The 14,721-nt window shown below is 42.7% G+C and overlaps 1 protein-coding gene and 1 long non-coding RNA gene across 15 annotated transcripts in view; one reads left to right on the forward strand and one right to left on the reverse strand.

Moving 5' to 3' along the window:
* Nucleotides 1-3,130: 3,130 nt before the first annotated feature.
* Nucleotides 3,131-14,721, forward strand: part of LOC115619073 (CUGBP Elav-like family member 4) — a 528,109-nt gene continuing 516,518 nt past the window's right edge. For 11 of the 12 annotated variants that reach the window (XM_030511095.1, XM_030511101.1, XM_030511093.1 and 8 more), the window contains exon 1: nt 3,131-3,410. In XM_030511095.1, coding sequence (XP_030366955.1) covers nt 3,131-3,410 — 280 coding nt within the window. The remainder of the gene's footprint in view (nt 3,411-14,721) is intronic. The other variant, XM_030511099.1, reaches the window with a different exon arrangement.
* LOC115619075 overlaps nt 3,454-14,721 on the reverse strand; it is a 31,896-nt gene continuing 20,628 nt past the window's right edge. The window contains exon 5 of one of the 3 annotated variants that reach the window (XR_003994909.1): nt 3,454-3,464. This is a non-coding gene — a long non-coding RNA (uncharacterized LOC115619075). Of the gene's footprint in view, nt 3,465-6,586; nt 6,598-9,751; nt 9,764-14,721 lie in introns of those variants that run through there. The other 2 variants (XR_003994910.1, XR_003994908.1) reach the window with 2 other exon arrangements.

Genomic DNA, 14,721 nt, shown 5'->3' on the forward strand with positions numbered 1-14,721 from the left:
CAACCAAAACAAAACAAACACACCCCCTAAAAAAAAAAAACAACCCACAAAAAACCAACCCACACTGATTCATGCATTAATTCAGGAACCAATCTTGCAAATATTCACAAGAGTAATCCTTCCTCAGATGAATAATCCCTCTGACCACAGCAGACTGATTAACAACAATGCAGGTTAAGGTTTTCAGGATCGGGCCCATCCCCTGATGCTCGGGTTCTCACCCGAAGTTCAGCAAATGATGGTCCCTCTCCTTTTGTTAGATGTATTAGAGGCCTGCATGCAGCTCTCAATTATTTTATTTGATTACATAGCTAATAGGCCCTGATCCTGTCAGCACTCCCTAGAAAGACTAACAAACTAAATTAAACAATCCCAAACTGAGACTTGGCAGGATCGGGCCCTTTAATAATAGCTGAGAGCTGTATCTTTGAATCATGATCAGAACGTATATCTTTGCTAATAACAGTCTAATGGCTGTTTTGGAAAAATCTCAATAAAATAAGCTAGCAGAGAATGTGGGAATATATGGGCTGATACAGCTACCTAGATATAAGAAGGATGAATTACTTTTTAAAAACAAAAGTCACATATATTGTTTATTTATTTGGAACAAAACTTGCCTGCAATGTATTTTATATCCCTCAGCGAATGGTGGTTCTAAGTGCTATGGGTCCAGGGTTTTGAAGTTCAGCAGAAGAATCCCCCTCCAGCAACCTTTTGGCCTATTCCTGTCTTTCTTCTTTACTTGCATTTCCTGGAGAATGAAGATAGTCAGGACTGATGTATCACTATGCCCCCTTTCCCCACACAAAACCGTGTTCATTAAAAACTTGCTTCTAGCAAGGGCCTGATCCAGCCCTCCTGGAAGTCATTAAAAAGCTGTCTATTGACATCATGGGGATGAGAAGCGTACTAATGCATGCAGTACCTTTACTAATGCAGGCAGTCCTGTTAACAACACCGAAGCTGTTCACAGGATTAAGAGCAATCAATCGAACCCTTTGAAAGGCACATTAAAAGTCAAAGCCTGGTCTGCAAATCCTCTCTCACATAAGGTGTGTGCATACCTGTGGCTGCTCCCGCTGTGTCTCTCTGCTCCCAGCCCAGCAATGTCAGTGCATTTTTCCAGCTGGTTTGGGGTAGCATGCTGATTCGGGGTAGCATTTCTTATGATGAGGCAAAAAATGCTGGCAATCTACCCCAAAATAGTGTCTGTGTTCCCCAAAAATGACACTAACCAGAGTGAGGCAGCAAGGGCTGCTGGGAGCTCTGCTCGGGTGTCGCCTCCAGGTGCAGGCTGCGGCGGCGGCAGCTCTGTGGCGTGCAGTGAAATCTTCTACAAAGGTGTTGTTTTGTTTGGGGGTTGTTTGGGATTTATTTTGTGGTGGGTTTTTTTTTTATTTATTTTAAAAAAGAATTTAAAATAAATTAAATAAATTAAATGAAATAAATTAAAAATAAATTCCGGTCAATAAAACATGCAGGAACGTTGCAAATTTAAGCTAATAACCTCCCTCCTCCACGGCTGCCCCTTCCGTTTACAGTCACACGTGTTACCGGCGCCCTGCCCGGCGCTCCCGGGTGACGGCCGGCCGGGGGGGTCCTGCTCCCAGCCCTCCCCCCGGGGCTGCAGGAATAATGGCTGGGAGCCCCAGCTGTGCCTAGGGGCGGCCGGGGCGGCCGAGGGGGGGGGATGGTGCGATCACCCCCGGGTAGGGTGCCGGGGGCTGCAGCCCGACCGGGGGGTGGGGGTGGGTGTCAGGCCAGGTAATTCGCAGGCTGCTCCGAGCTCGCCTGCTGGTGTTTCTCCGAGCTTCATCCCCGCACAGCTTGCATGGGAACGGGGGAAAAGGGGAGGAAAAGAAAAAGAAAAAAAAAAAAAAAAGAAAGAAAAAGATAAAGAGAAAAATTGCTCTGAGCACACGCAGAGCCTTGTTTTATTACTGTCCCGATTACTGTTATTATTATTTGGAGGACAAGGGGGAGTTATGTCCTTAATCTCAGCCTCCCTGCCCTCCCCACCCCCAGATGCTATGAAAGGAGAGCTGATTTTATTTCCACCATACAGTACACTTTGTCTAGAGAGCATTGTTTGGATAAGCAACTCTCGATCCCTGATGACTACAAAATACGATTTATATTTCCATCAGTGAGAGACAGAATATCCTGATGACTTGAAAGTTGGGCAAGAAAACCTTATCTAATCAGTCCCTTTCCAATACACACACACCCCACAGCTAGTGTAGGAGATAATGTCCACACTGATTGTACATAAAATAAATATCGGCAGCATGAAAATTAACAGTCATCTCGATATTTTTCATCTCCCTCCAAAGAGCTAAAATAATGCAGTTTGCGCCTTTCCTAGCTTGATATCATCACCAGCATATTTTTAATAAAAAAATAAAGAAGCTTAAAGAACATGTGTTTTTTTAGATGCAACAAGGACGGATACATTAAAGAGAGCCTGTAACATCATAACAACAGCAAAAGCAACCTCTGAGCCCGAGGATTCTTCCGTATCTGAACTGCTTTTATTAGTAATTGCGAAATCATAATAAGAGTAAATAATAAGTAAGAGACATCATCATAATATGAAGAAGTCAGAACACCTTGGGTTTATTCCCCCCCCAAATAAAAAGGCAGATTTCCCGATGATCACTGAAATTATAACAACAGCAAAAAAAAAATTATCATCATTGGTCCTAAAAACTCAACTGTTCCCTTTTGCTCACTTGGCACAATAGAAATTGCCTCTCAAAGAGCCATGCGCCTAGTGCTGTTTATAGCCAGGGGCTGTGTTGGAAGATACCATTAAGCTTCTCCCTGGCAGACAGACAGGGGAGTGGTTGGATGGGAGGAGGGGGGTTAGCCAGAGTAGATCGCAAAAGCGATCCCCCACCCCCAGCCTCCCTTCTCGGCGCACACATACATCCACACACTCACACCCCACCCCCCAGTCTGGCTGGGAATTTGAACCGATACAGCCTGTTAAAACGGAAAGGACAGATCTTCAACGTAAAAAAAAAAAAAAAAAAAAAATCAGATCAGAAAGAGAGACAGAGATGGAAGAGTGAGGGGGGGGGGAAGAGGGCGAGTGGGAGGGGGGGAGGGAAAGAAGATTTTCTCTATGTATATAAAGATGGCCACATTAGCAAACCGACAAACAGACAATACCAACCTGAGTAGCAATCACAGCAACCCCAGCACCAATGGGCATATGAAGGGATTAAATCATAGTCCTAGAAACCCATCCACCATCCCAATGAAGGACCACGATGCCATTAAGCTCTTTATTGGGCAGATCCCCCGTAACCTGGATGAGAAAGACCTCAAACCACTCTTCGAGGAGTTCGGGAAGATCTATGAACTGACGGTACTGAAGGACAGGTTCACTGGCATGCACAAAGGTGAGTCACCTCCTGAACTTTCCCGGGACAGACTGAGAGAGGAAGGCAGGCTCCCTCTCCCTCTCTGGGTCTCTCTTTTCTTTCTATTTCATTTAATTTGATTTCATTTTCGGTTGGCCCGGGGGCAGAGTCGGCAGGCTGGGGGGGGCAGGAAAAGAAATAATAGACCCTACTGGAAAGAGAAGAGAGGCAGGGAAGGGATTCAGCTCTGTTTGGTTTATTTATTAGTATTTTTATTTTTATTTCTTTCCGCCCTTTTTTTATGGCGTGAGGTGCAACTACTTGTGGAAGTTGGGGTGTCCAGGCGGGCAGGGAGCTGTCCTCCTGCTGATGGTGTTGAAAACCAGGACGATTTCTTTATCTGTGGGAGCCGCACATTTTCCACACAGGGGTGTGTGTCCGTGTGTCTGTGTGTTTGCGCAGAGCTGGGAAGCCCCTATTTTAGAACTGTTGTGTATTGGGCACCGGTGACTTCCCTTTTTCTTTATTTCCTTTTTTTTTTTTATTTTTATTTTTGCTGCTGTTACAATTATTATTTGTAGTCCACTCCAAAGCCAGAGGTGGAGGAGAGTGAGTTGCTCCGGGGGGGGGGGCGGTGGGGGGGCGGTGTGTGTGTATTTCATTTTGGTTTTGTTCAGCGTGGGAACAGGGATATAAACAACAATGAAAAAGCCTATCTCAAGTGGGGAGGGGGTGTGTGTGTGTTGGGAGAGGGCGAGCCAGGAGGGACAGGTGGCAGTTTAGTTCCAGAGGGGAGAAGTCTCCAAGCAGGCATATTCCAAGCACTACTTTAATATGCCCAAAGTCCATCTCAGGAACTTTTTAGGTTTTCTTTAAAGGCAGTGGAGATGTACTCCCCATGCAATGCCTTGCTTGCTCCATCCCTGTCTGCTCCTTCCCCTGCTTAGCTTAGGCTTCCCAGAGGTGCATTTCAGATTAGATGATGCTATGTTTTGGGCGTGGGGGAGGGTGTGTGTAGTGGAAGAGAGATGCTTGGATCCTCAGGTAGGAAAGTAGGACTCACAGGGAGGAAGTTGAAGATAATTTGCATGGTAGCCCTGCTTAGGAGCAGAAGAGACCCAGAAGTGAAACGAGCCACTTGATTAACTCAGGTTCTGTATATATGTGCGTGTTTATTTCATTAGATATGTATTTCTTAAAAGAAAAAAAGAAAAAGATCAGAAGTGATTGGGGTGTGACTCCAGATTTAGTGCAGGAGGAAAAAGAGTTTTGCGGGGGGGCATGGGGGGAGTGGAAGTTTCATCTGTTACAGGAGAGGTTCAGTAGCAGTGTCTACTCCAGCTTGGTGGACTCCTGGCAGGGAGAGTCACAGATAATGGCATGACTGGCTTCCCAGCTTTCCAGATGCCTTAATGAGTTGTAAATTTTGATCTTAAAGGCATGTTTAGCAGGCATCTCTTCCCCCTTCCCACTCATGCCCCTCCTCTCTTCCACCTTCAGGAAATGTGAATGAAAATATACCCTGACAGTGCAAATTACCACTTTCACACAGGCTAGAGAAAATGTTCAAGGCTCGGGGACCGGGGACTCAGTCCAAGTTATACGATATTTCTTTCTTGCCAAACACCCTTCCCATATTTACAATGATCAGCACAGCCCTTTCAAACTGTGCTTCCTTTTCAGACTAGCTTCCTAGAAGCCACATCAAGGTCTGATCATTTAAACATGACATCCATAGTATATTAATTATTAATAATAGCAATAAAAATAATAGTAGAAGCCTGACCCAAGCAGTGATCTGGGCCTTCTGGGTGACCATCCCCAGTTTATATACTGGGCATGACATGCTGTGGTATGGAATATCCCTTTGGCTAGTTTGGGTCAGCTGTCCTGCCTCTGCTTCCTCCCAGCTTCTTGTGCCCCTCCTCATTGGCAGAACATGAGAGACTGAAAAGTCCTTGATCGGTGTAAGCATTACTTCGCAACAACTAAAAACATCAGTGTGTTATCAGCATTATTCTCAGACTAAAGTCAAAAACACAGCACTGCACCAGCTACTAAGAAGGAGAAAAATAACTGTTACAGCTGAACCCAGGACACCCTGTTTAAGCTTAAACCCATTGCCCATTGCCCCTTGTCCTATCGCTACAGTCCCTGATGAAGAGTCCCTCCCCAGCATCCTTGCAGGCCCCCTTCAGATAATGGAAGGCTGCTATGAGGTCTCCACATAGCCTTCTCTTCTCCAGGCTGAACAGCCCAAATTTTCTCAGCCTGTCTTTCTGTGGGAGGTGCTCCAGCCCCCTTATCCTCATGGCCCCCCTCTGGACTTGCTCCAACAGTTCCATGTCCTTCTTATGTTGGGGACACCAGAACTGTATGCGGTACACCAAGTGGGGTCTCATGAGAGCAGAGTAGAGGGGCAGAATCACCTCCTTCAACCTGCTGGTCATGTTTCTTTTGATGCAGCCCAGGATACAGTTGGTTTTCTGGGCTGTGAGCACACGCTGCCAGCTCATGTTCAGTTTCTCATTGACCAACACCCCCAAGTCCTTCTCCACAGGGCTGCTCTGGATCACTTCTCTGCCCAACCTGTATCTGTGCCTGGGCTGGCACCGTCAAAGATGTTGAACAGGACTGGTCCCAACACCAAACCCTGAGAGACACCACTCGTTACCGATGTCTACTTGGACATTGAGCCATTGACCACGACACTCTGTGTGTGGCCATCCAGCCAATTCCTTATCCACTAGGTGGTCCATCTATCAAAGTTATGTCTCTCCAGTTTAGAGGCAACGATATTGTGCAGGACAGTGTTGAACGCTTTGCACAAGTCCAGGTAGACTACATCAACTGCTTGGCCCCTATCCATCAGTTCCATAGCCCCATCATAGAAGGCCACCAAATTGTTCAGGCACGATTTGCCCTTGGTGAAGCCATGTTGGCTGTCACCAACCACCTTGTTGTTTTTCATGCACCCTAGCATAGTTTCCAGGAGGATCTGCTCCATGATCTTGCTGGGCACCAAAGTAAGACTGACTGGCCTGTAGTTCCCCGGGTCTTCCACTTTCCCCTTTTTTTTAAAAATGGGGGATATATTTCCCTTTTTCCAGTCATCAGGAACTTCACCTGACTGCCATGACTCTTCAAATATGATGGATAGTGGCTTTGCAACTTCATCCGCCAGTTTCCTCAGGACCCATAGATGGATTTCATCAGGTCCTATGGACTTGTGTACATTCAGATTTCTTAGATGATCATGAACCTGATCCTCTCCTACAGTGGGCAAATATATATGCTACATATCTACTTTAAAAACATATATATATAAAAAGTATATATATAAGTATATTTGTATATATATTTTTTATATATAAAAAAGTATATACGTATAAGTGTATGTGTATACATACAGAAAAAGAGATGTACACACATTCATGCATATAGCCTTTGGGAAATGGAAATTCGGTTTAAAAGAAGGACAACGCATTACAGGTGCTGAATAAACTCCTCCGTAATTAAAACATAAGGCTTGCCTGGCTCAAAGCAACACATACAGCATTTAGCGTGGTAGTAAATCAAACAAGTTTTAGGGAGGGAAATGCACAAATAAACTGGAATAAACCAGAGTAGGCTTTATGCCTTATGTATAAAGAACAACCTCTTAAACCCGTCCAAATGCAATTGGATAGCTTGATGGAGGAGAGAGGAGAAAAGCAACCCCCTATACATTATAATCTTCTGTACAGGTGAGTGTGTATGTGTTTTCGATAATGTGAAACAGATAGCCTAGATTGCTTCATAAATTAGAAGGCTGTATTTTAACTCTTTTTTCAGGGGTCTGGACATGGATTTGTTTTAAAGTTACATAGTGTAGAGGAAAGAAAGAAATCAATGTTTGTTTCTCAAGAGTTTTTGTTTCTCCTCTTGCCTTTCTCCATTTATGGATTATGATTGGTTTTATCCCTCAATATCTACATATACTGGTGCCTTTGGGGATTTTAGGGAATGAAAAAAAAGTGCTTCTTTTTTTCTTAAAAAAAATAAATAGCAACAATAACCAGATTTCATGGGATTTTTCTTGGCCAAACCACGGTTTTAATTAAACGGTAAATCAGAAACTTGCTAATTTCTGAACTAAAACAACAGAAATAGGGGACAGTTTAGGTTTGTTTTATTACTGCGACAGGCAGTAATGGTTCTAAGGGAGAAAAAGTAGGGGAGATAATCTAGGCTGTTGGGCCGCTTACCTGCATTTAAAATAGAGAAAAAGCATCAGATGCCCAAAGACTCACATAGGTATTGGCTATAGCCTTAAAATAATATTACATAAAAGCAGGAGGCTGCAGAGCTCAACATGACCTGTCCATCAAGTGCTGTCTGGTTTCTGCCCTCTAAGAGTTTGCACTAAGCAGGTGAGGTGTTAAATGAGCTAAATTGAATCCCAGCCTTAACAAATAGTCTGGTGTTTCATTAATCCCAGCATCATCTTTACCACATCATCTTCGCAGGCTTGCACTTACCTCCCTTTAAATTTCTGGATTGTGGATTTACATAGCAAACCATGACACTTGTAGTTAATGCTACCAGCTTCTGCACTTGATGGCTTGTCCCTTAACATAGCTTTCCTTCTCTAAGTGAAACTAAGACAAAAACAAAGATGAGGAACTGACAAAAGCCTGACCTCTGCATCATTTCTCAGTCACTTAACTGCTCCACCAATGCCTGTATGACTGTTGCCAGGGTTTGTCATGGCAGACTGACCTTTATGTATTAAAATCTGCAGCAGAAAAAGGGAAAAATAATAACTATGGCAAATTAAAGTTAAGGCTTTTCTTCCCCTGTTGTTTCACTGACTGATGTGGGGTATATATTATAGGGGCCTCTCTCTGTACCTCCTCAAGATGCATCATTGCATTTTGGGGATTGCAGGATCTATTGAATCACTTTGTCTGCGTGTCCTGCTTTCAGCTGTAACAGTTACTTTTTCTTCCTAGTAGCTGGTACAGTGCTGTGTTTTTGACTTTAGCCTGAGAATAATGCTGATAACACACCAGTATTTTATTTGTTGCTAAGTAGCACTTGGGACTTTTCAATCTCTCATGCTCTGCCAGTGAGGAGAGGCACAAGAAGCCGGGAGGAAGCAGATACACACCTGACCCAAACTAGCCAAAGGGGTATTCCGTACCACAGTACCTCATGCCCAGTATATAAACTGGGGCAAATTAGTCAGAAGGGTAACTCCCCACAGCTGATCACTGCTCAGGGATGGGCTGGGTATTGATCAGCAGGTGGTGAGCAATTGTATTGTGCATCGCTTGAGTTTTCTGAGCTTTCATTTCTTTTTTTGTTGTTTCCTTTTATCATTATTATTGTTATTTTTTGTATTCTTTCTATTATCACTATATTTTACTTTATTTTAGTTATTAAATTGTTCTTATCTCAACCTGCAGGCTTTACATTCTTTAAATTCTCCTCCTCATCCCTGTCACCTTTGTTAAGACTGGCTACAGATCAAAGGTTTAAAGATACTTAACAGGTTCTTAGTAACAAACCCTTCAGAGGCATTAGAAATATCCCAGAGCTCAGCCAATGAGGCATGCAGATTTCCATCTACATCACCCTTATCTGTTTATTTCTTCTTCCTTTGTTGAACAGGGATGATCATTGTTTAACTATTTCATAGATGTCTTTGTTAGCAATCTTGATGCCTCCAGGGATATATAGTTACCAGCGACAGGGGCCTTCGCTGTTAGTGCCCTCAAAGTATTTTGCTGCCAGAAAGTTGCTTACAGTGTGATAGATCAAGGTGCAGTGCAGACACAGTTTGTAATGCAGGCTATTCTTTCCCCTTTACGTGCTTGAGGTCTGTAATTTCCTTATTTGAATCTGCAAAACATAAAAAGACATAGTTTGCATGAAAGGTACAGCCAAGAATGAACTTTTATGTGAAAAGTGCATATGCAGAGATGTAAGTGTGCCTACCATGTTCGCATATCACACACACATGCAACCATTTATTGTATGTGCATATTAATGAAAATATGCATTCAGTACAGGCTGATATAGGTCTCTAAATAATTCATTTCTAAAAGACAGTACAGAGATCATACTCTTGTGTGAAAGTGGCAGGTGACTTAACAGGCTATTTCTGGAATTGTATGCAGAGTTTAATATGATACATAGTTGTTCGTTCATTATGCTAATTTAATGATTCAGTCACACTTAATCCACCTCTGGTTGATGTGTACATTCTGTCTGAGTCTCCAAAATATTTTAGAGGCAACCATGCTGACTTTCCAGTGCACTGGGGCAGATAACTCTGGACATGAAGCTTAAGAACAGATGAACAGAATAAAAATGGAGCTTTGCAGACAGAGTTGGTCTGATGAGGTCTGACTGCACTTTTGGCCTGTTTCTAATTCAAATGCCTGTGCATATAACACACAGAGACTGTGTATGCACATATGTATCAAAAGGGCAGACATAGATTTGCACATAGTTCCTCTTCGATCCCTAAGGATACATTCGCATCACATAATATGCATCGCTCACTGTAAACACACACAAATATCTTAGTCATAGAATCATAGAATCAACTAGGTTGGAAAAGACCTTCAAGATCAAGTCCAACCATTACCCCAAGACTGCCAAGACCACCACTAAACCATATCACTGAGGGCCTCATCTACACAGTTTTTGAACACTTCCAGGGATGGTGATTCCACCACTACCCTGGGCAGCCTGTTCCAATACCTGATCACCCTCTCTGTGAATAAATTTTTCCTAATATCCAGTCTAAACCTCTCCTGGTGCAGCTTGAGGCCATTGCCTCTTATCCCATCACTTGTTACTTGGGAGAAGAGATTGACCCCCACCTCACTATAACCTCCTATCAGGTAGTTGTAGAGAGCAATAAGGTCCCCCCTGAGCCTTCTCTTCTCCAGACTAAACAACCCCACTTCCCTCAGCCATTCCTCATAAGACTTATTATCCAGACCCTTCGCCGGCTTTGTTGCCCTTTTCTGGACCTGCTCCAGCACCTCAATGTCTTTCTTGTAGTGAGAGGCCCAGAAATGAACACAGTACTCAAGGTGAGGCCTCACCAGTGCTGAGTACAGGGGGATGATCACTTCCCTGGCCCTGCTAGCTAAGCTATTTCTGATACAGGCCAGGATGCTGTTGGCCTTCATGGCTCCCTGGGTACACTGCAGTCTCATGTTCAGCCATGTTATATCACAGCACTCTTGAAGAAATGCCTTGATTATGTTTCCTTGCTATAATGCTCTAATTCACCTTTTGATCAATTGTAAAAGGGCCAATGCTTTAGGAAAGAAAAAAAAAGTATTGGTTACTAGATAATACACTCAAAGAATCATGGAATGGTTAGGGTTGGAAGGGATATTAAAGATCACCTAGTTCCAACCTCCCCTGCTACAGGCAGGGTCACCTTCCAGTAGACCAGGTTGCTCAAAGCCCCCGCCATCCAACCTGGCCTTGAACACTTCCAGGGATGGGGCATTGGCATGGTTTAAGCCCAGCTGGTAACTCAGAACCACGCAGCCACTCACTCACTCCCCCACTTCTTCCGCACCACTCCCAGTAGGATGGGGAGGAGAATCGAAAGAATGTAAACCATGGGTTGAGATAACAACAGTCCAATAAATAATGTATAATACAAAACTACTACTACTACAAATAATAATAATAATGATAAGGGAAATAACAAGGGGAGAGAATATAAAACTAAGAAGGGAAGAGTAAAAAAACCCCAGCAATAAACACAAGTGATGCACAATACAGTGCATTATATACCTCCCAAAGTATAGAGGTGATGGCCATGCTGAGAACACATACCAGATCAGTTTTTCAATCAATAATTCTATTGTATTACAAGCCATTATCATAAAGTACAACGAAACGAGAACCTTAGCCCAGGCCCCAAAGCCGATAAACACTAAACCAGAAAATACTGGCTGCAAGTAACGTGTGACATAATGAAACTCTGAGACCAAGTGCAACAACTCTAAGAACGAATAAATCAACATTGTGATGAGTGACTATTAATCTGAAACAATGAATGCTTATCGCAAGTACGTTTAGACAGTCTCATCAGATCTGTCATAATCTCAACCCTTTGTGCCCCATGTTGGGCACCAAAGGAAACCTCGTCTCTCTGTGTTGTCCAGGGGTTCTGACTGAACTGTGGGCATGGGGGAAGAGTGAGAGAGCGGCTGCATGGTTCTGAGTTACCAGCTGGGCTTAAACCATGACAGGCATCCACAACTTCTCTGGGCAACCTGTTCCAGTGTCTTGCCACCCTCATAGTAAAGAATTTCTTCCTAATGTCTAATCTAAATCTACCCTCTTTCAGTTTAAAACCTTTCCCCCTTGTCCTGTCACTACATGCCCCCATAAAAGTCCCTCTCCAGATTTCATGTAGGCCCCCTTTAGGTATTGGAAGACTGTTATAAGGTCTCCCCTGAGCCTTCTCTGACTTGGGCAGTGTGGCTGGAGCTGTTGTCATTTATGAGTGAGGCAAAAAAGTCATTGATTACCTCAGCCTTCTCCATGTCCTGGGTGACCAGGTCTCCTGTTTCCTCCCAGAGGGAGTCCGCATTTTCCCTAGTCTTTCTTTTATCCCAATCTGTTCAGAACAGGATTAATCAGAGAGCTTTTTTTCAACACAGTAGTGCAATGAAAGTGCTTGATATATTTTATTTTTTCACACCTTTAGCAGCATTTAAGAAATGGGGGGAAAACCAAGGTGGAAATAACGTATATTCTATGATATACATAATCTGTAATTGACAGGAAAGGACTTTGCAGAGCAGCTATAGACCTGCTCCAAAGCCTTCTGAAGTCTTCATGAAAACTCTACCTGACTTGCAGCAGTGTTTGGATTGGGCCCTAAATTACAGGCAGTTCTGCATGATACCAGTCCTTGAGGCAGGAATGACCTGATGCAATGTGATTACTTTAAGGTTGTTACTCATCTAAATCCAGATACACAGACCTGCTTGCTTCTGAATTTCATAACTACTCCTTCAGCAATAGGTTGCCTTATCTAGGTAAGCTAGTTTACTCCTGCTATACCATTCAGCTTGAAGTGTCTCATTCCAGTTTTTATATGGTAGTTTCAAGATGGCTTGCATTTCATTATGCCTTTTTTCAGTTTATAGGGCAAGTGTTTGGGTTTTTTTTGTGAGCATTTAGTTGCTTTTAAAAGCAATTTATTTGATCATATTCCATCTTCAATAATACATGGTCGAGGATGCAATTTTTCACCCTTTTATAAAGATATAGTGTTATTTAATTATGCTGTTCTGCTGGTTTTGTTCTGTTTTGTGCATTTGGAGGGATTCTTTTTTTGCTTTATTTACTTTCTTCCTATCTTTTTTTTTTTTATTATGGATTTTTTTTTTTTTTTAAGAAAAAGAAATCTCATTCCAGATAGTGGCAATAAATGAGAAAAGCAGGAGTGGAGGTGAGGAATGAGCAAGACAACCAACAAAAATACTTTGGCAAAGTCTTTAAAAGCATAACATTGCTGCATGTTTATTTTCAATAGTCTGGATCCAGCCAATTTTGATACTGAAGAAAAGAGTGTCTTTCTTACAAATGATTTAACTCCAAGTTTAGTCATTGACAGAGAAGGAGAAAAAAAAAAAAAGCAAGCCAATACATAGAAACCCTGGAAGGAAATGCACATAAAGATCTTGTAGGAGATAAGGGTGATTGATTGATCGAGTGGTGCTAGGTTTTACATTCTACTATGAGTTAACTTTTATGAGTTAACATTTACAAGTTAACAAATTAAACAAACAAATAAATAAACAAGAAAAGCAAGCAGTGACATTCCTTCTAGATTATTTGCTAGTGGCTAATACACCTTGGAGCTGCCCCTTTTAAATTGCTGACTGTGCCTGCAGCTTCATTCAAAGGAAGGGCATTATCTGATGAGTGAGGGTGGGCAGTGAGGATGCCTGGGTTCCAATCACATCGTGGATAATTATTTACCAACACTCTGATGGAGTCACTTAAGCTCAGTGCCTTCAGGCCTGATCTGAAACCTGTTGAATCAATGGAAAGATTCCCATTGGCTCCAGTGTGCTATTAATCTCTCATTTCCCCATTTGCAATACTGGGCCAGTTAGATTTATTTAATTTAATTTAATTTAATTTAATTTAATTTAATTTAATTTAATTTTATTTTATTTTATAGGGAGAAGTTAATAGCATAAATTTGACATTTATTTTTTCTCAGTAAAGGTTTTGGTGCACCTCCGATAACAAATGTGATAGATCAGAGCCCCTTTCAGTGCAGATCAGGAAAGCAGGCTTTCAAAAAAAATGCAGTGGGGAGGTAGAAAATTAGCTTTGCTCATTTCACTTGTAAATACATATTTGTCCCTGCTTTGCTAAGAAAGGGCCAACGGAAATTTTGCCAGTTTTCTTTGTGTGAGTAGGATTCAGCCTTTGTAATTTCTCTGCCTATAGGAATATCATAATTCACTGATTCAGGAGCTTGATATCTTTTATATTTTTCTTTTTTTAGTGAATCACATATATACTCTCCATTGTTATGGCAACTGAGGGAGCTGCAAAGCTCAAGGATATGATGAAGGGCTGCATGCCACCTTTCTTCTCTGATCCAAACCTATTGTTTGCAGTATGATTTGGATCAAGCTGAAGGTATCAGCCTTCACTGGGTCAGTAAAAAGAGCAAGTTCCCTCTAGACAAGTCACTCCTGCCTTCAGGACTCATTGATCATGAAACTGGTCTGGCTTGTGTTCCCAGCATGGTCATCACCTCTATACTTTGGGAGGTATATAATGGAATTTTTTAGCAATTACATATCTTTTTTTTTCTCCTCGGAGGTTCAACCTCTGAAGGAGGCATTCCCTTACACCCCCTGCTCCCTCACCAGGCTATTTACAACAGCATTTGAGAATTCTAAAGCTTTTTGGATGGCCTTTGAATACCCTTGAGACCTGCCTGCTGATTGTGCTGGGGATCAGCATGTTGGCAAACATACGGAGTGTGTTTTACCCACGGCCATCCCACCCTGGGAACACCCTATTTCATCTGATCTCAAAAGTTAAGCAGTGTTGGGTTCAAGTCTGGTCTAGGGTTAGACAATGATGTAGGAGGACCACCAAGAGATTTTCTCCAAGGCTGGACAGTCATGAGTGGCAGGGTGTGTGGGATAGTATGGGCAAGTATCTAGGCCCGTGGGCCCCTCCAGTGCTTTGGAACTTCACCCCTGAACAAGCACAACATCCAGAAAAACTAGTAAAACACTTAAACGAGGTGTGCTGTCATCCTGGTTATACCAGAGAGGGACAAATC

This window comes from Strigops habroptila, chromosome W (assembly GCF_004027225.2).
Source record: "Strigops habroptila isolate Jane chromosome W, bStrHab1.2.pri, whole genome shotgun sequence".
Classification (NCBI taxonomy): Eukaryota; Metazoa; Chordata; class Aves; order Psittaciformes; family Psittacidae; genus Strigops; species Strigops habroptila.